Source organism: Pristis pectinata, chromosome 20 (genome assembly GCF_009764475.1).
Source record: "Pristis pectinata isolate sPriPec2 chromosome 20, sPriPec2.1.pri, whole genome shotgun sequence".
NCBI classification, from domain to species: domain Eukaryota; kingdom Metazoa; phylum Chordata; class Chondrichthyes; order Rhinopristiformes; family Pristidae; genus Pristis; species Pristis pectinata.
The window spans coordinates 14,846,635-14,849,520 of record NC_067424.1 but is presented as its reverse complement, the minus strand read 5'-3'; the positions used below and the strand labels follow the sequence as shown (position 1 = coordinate 14,849,520).

The following is a 2,886-nucleotide window of genomic DNA, read 5'->3' as shown; positions in this document are numbered from 1 at the left end:
TCAGTGGTTCATGGTCCTCAATGAAAAATGTCATCCAAGTTTGAAAAGACTTGGAAATTGTTATTGATAATAATTCCTTTCTATTTTCTTTATTTTTAGTTTATTTTTGAGGTCCGTTTCCTTCCTTTGACAAGTTTATGTTCATTTAAGAGCTGAGAGTATCACTAGTGAGGTCAGCATTTATTACCCATCCTTAATTTTTCTTGAGAAGGTGAGTGGCCTCCTTGACCTGCCACAATCCTTGTGATCGTGCAACCAGGATCTTGATCGTGATGAAGAAAGATCTGCAATATACCTCTCAGTTGGAAGGGTGTGCAATTTAGTTAGGAACTTATTTATGTAATGATCTTTAAGCCTTCTGCCTTTAACATTGGGGTTGGTTGGTGCTGCCGGGGAAGCTTTGGCAAGTAGATAGTGCAGGTTACAGCCACATTTCATCAATGTTGGTAGTGACAAGATAAAGATAATCCTGGATTTGTTCAGTTTGATGCAAGTTTCTTGCAAGTTGTTGAACATTTTCATCACGCTCTTCACTTGTGTCTTATAGTTAGTGGAAAGGCTTTGGAGAGTTAATGAATCTCTTACCCCTACACTACACTCTATACATGAATATGTAAATTAGCAATTCTGTCTTGATCAGAAGTTACAGTGTCTAGGTACCCAAATTCTCGTGGTGCACATGTCATAAATTCTGGCTTTCTAGTCAGAGCATGCATTTGGAAAAGTGGACATATAAGAACTGGATACAGCACCTACATCTGTGTGAACTTAACTCTTTTTACATTTTTAACTATACAGGTTTCCTGGAAATGAATGTTCTGAACCCAATGCCTACTTGGCAATATAAACTGGAAGATTAAAGAGTTGGATTGGAGAAGCCACATTAAGTCTTTTCAAGTCGTGATTAATGGATAATAAAAACTAGCACACATCACAATTTGGAGGTAATTAAGCCACTTTGAAACTCTTTCATTAACTATGCCAACTGCCTAATTGGTTGATATTGATGGCTCGCCAAGGTTTGCATGGTTAAAAAGAAACAGAGTCCACCAACCACTAAGCAAGCTACTATCCCTAAAGAGGATGGATGATGGACTAGGAAGAACGGCTTTAGGATCTCCATCCTTCCATCACTTTACCTATCCATGGCTGCTCCAGTTTCTGTGGAATGGGAATGGAATACTTCCACTCCGGGAAGACAACAAAGAGTTTCTCCTACTTCAATGCTCTTCAATAAAAGCCTGGTATCCACGGACAGGGATCTTGTTTCACAGTCTATTGGTCTCTTCTTGATGCTGCTGGTTGACTTAGTTGGGATCATTGGAAATGCTGCCGTGATGCTTGTAATTATCAGGACTCCATTATTCAAAAAATTTGTCTTTGTTTTCCACCTGTGTTTAGTGGACCTGACAGCTGTCTTAATCCTAATGCCTTTAGGGATGGTGTCCAGCTCCGCTCTTTTTGATAACATAGAGTTCAGTGACACCTTGTGTCGGATATACCTCTTCCTAAGCATGTTATTCATTAGTGCATCAATATTATCTATCCTGGTCATTAATGTCGAGCGATACTACTATATAGTACATCCGATGAGATATGAGGTAAGGATGACTCTGAAGCTGGTCATGTCTGTCATTATCTGCGTGTGGATTAAAGCCATCTTAATGTCAATAGTCTCAGTTTTGGGTTGGAGTTCCCAAGCTCGCATGAACAATCAGTGCTCCTTGCAATGGGATGGAGAGATGTACAGAAAGGTTTTCATAACTTTCTTTGGCCTATTTTACTTTTTGTTCCCAGTTTTAATTATCCTGATAGTTTACTGCAACATGTTCAAGGTGGCCAGGGTGGCAGCAATGCAACATGGACCCTTGCCCACATGGATGGACACACCCCGGCAGAGGTCAGAATCACTCAGCAGTAGGTCCACCATGGTCACCAGCTCTGGAGCACCAAGAGTATCCCCACAAAGGACATTCGGAGGGGGGAAAGCAGCTATCATCCTCATTCTGGTTGGGGGCCAGTTTGTGTTTTGCTGGCTGCCATTTTTTGCTTTTCACCTGCATTCTGCTATGACCCCAAATTCAACCCCCTCGAGCCTCTGGGAAACAATTGTTACTTGGATTGGATACGCCTCTTTTAGCATTAACCCCTTCTTTTACGGATGCTTCAATCGACAGATTAGAGGGGAGCTAAGCAAACACCTCACCTGTCTCTTCAAACAGACCCTGGAAGAGGATCTTCGGCTACCCAGCCGAGAAGGGTCCATTGAGGAGAACTTCATGCAGTTTTTGCAGAGGACAGGTTGCAATGCAGAAACCAGGTCAAGCTATGATGCTTCCAGTCCAAAGTTAGACCAGTCAGGACTGGGTTTCAGGATACCTGGTCAGATTGCAGAAGAAACATCAGAATTCCTTGAACAACACATAGCCACTGACTTTACAATGTCCAACAGCTGTATTAGAATGAGTAGGTCACCAAAACATGATGCTTAATACATGCGAGTGAAGTTAACCAAATCATTTAAAGTTAAATACTTAAACCTCTCATGATTGTTTCCAGAAACAATCTTACCTGATAGGAAGCCATGTACTTTAGTGTCTTTGCTTTAATATTCTTTATCTTATTTGATTGGATTTCAAGTTTCATTTTAATTTCTAAATTTGCCAACAGAAAAAAACAAATTTAATGTGTTTTCTAAAGTAAGTCTCAAACTCGTTGTAAAAAGATGTCAGTAGCTTTCCTCATTGTTTGCAGGTTTTGAAATTGATTTTGTTTTAAGTTGTCTGCTGATAATGTACTTGCTCCCTTAGTGAGGAAAGGGGACAAATTCAGGATCATATTTGTTGGAGAGCAGATTTAGTGTATCTGACAACAACAACTTACATT

General features: G+C 40.3%; 1 protein-coding gene across 1 annotated transcript; it reads left to right on the top strand.

Annotated features, from left to right (window-relative positions):
• Positions 1-1,223: 1,223 nt before the first annotated feature.
• gpr61 (G protein-coupled receptor 61) lies at positions 1,224-2,492 on the top strand. The gene has a single exon (XM_052035091.1). The coding sequence runs from the start codon at positions 1,224-1,226 to the stop codon at positions 2,490-2,492; it is 1,269 nt and encodes a 422-aa protein (XP_051891051.1).
• Positions 2,493-2,886: the final 394 nt, after the last annotated feature.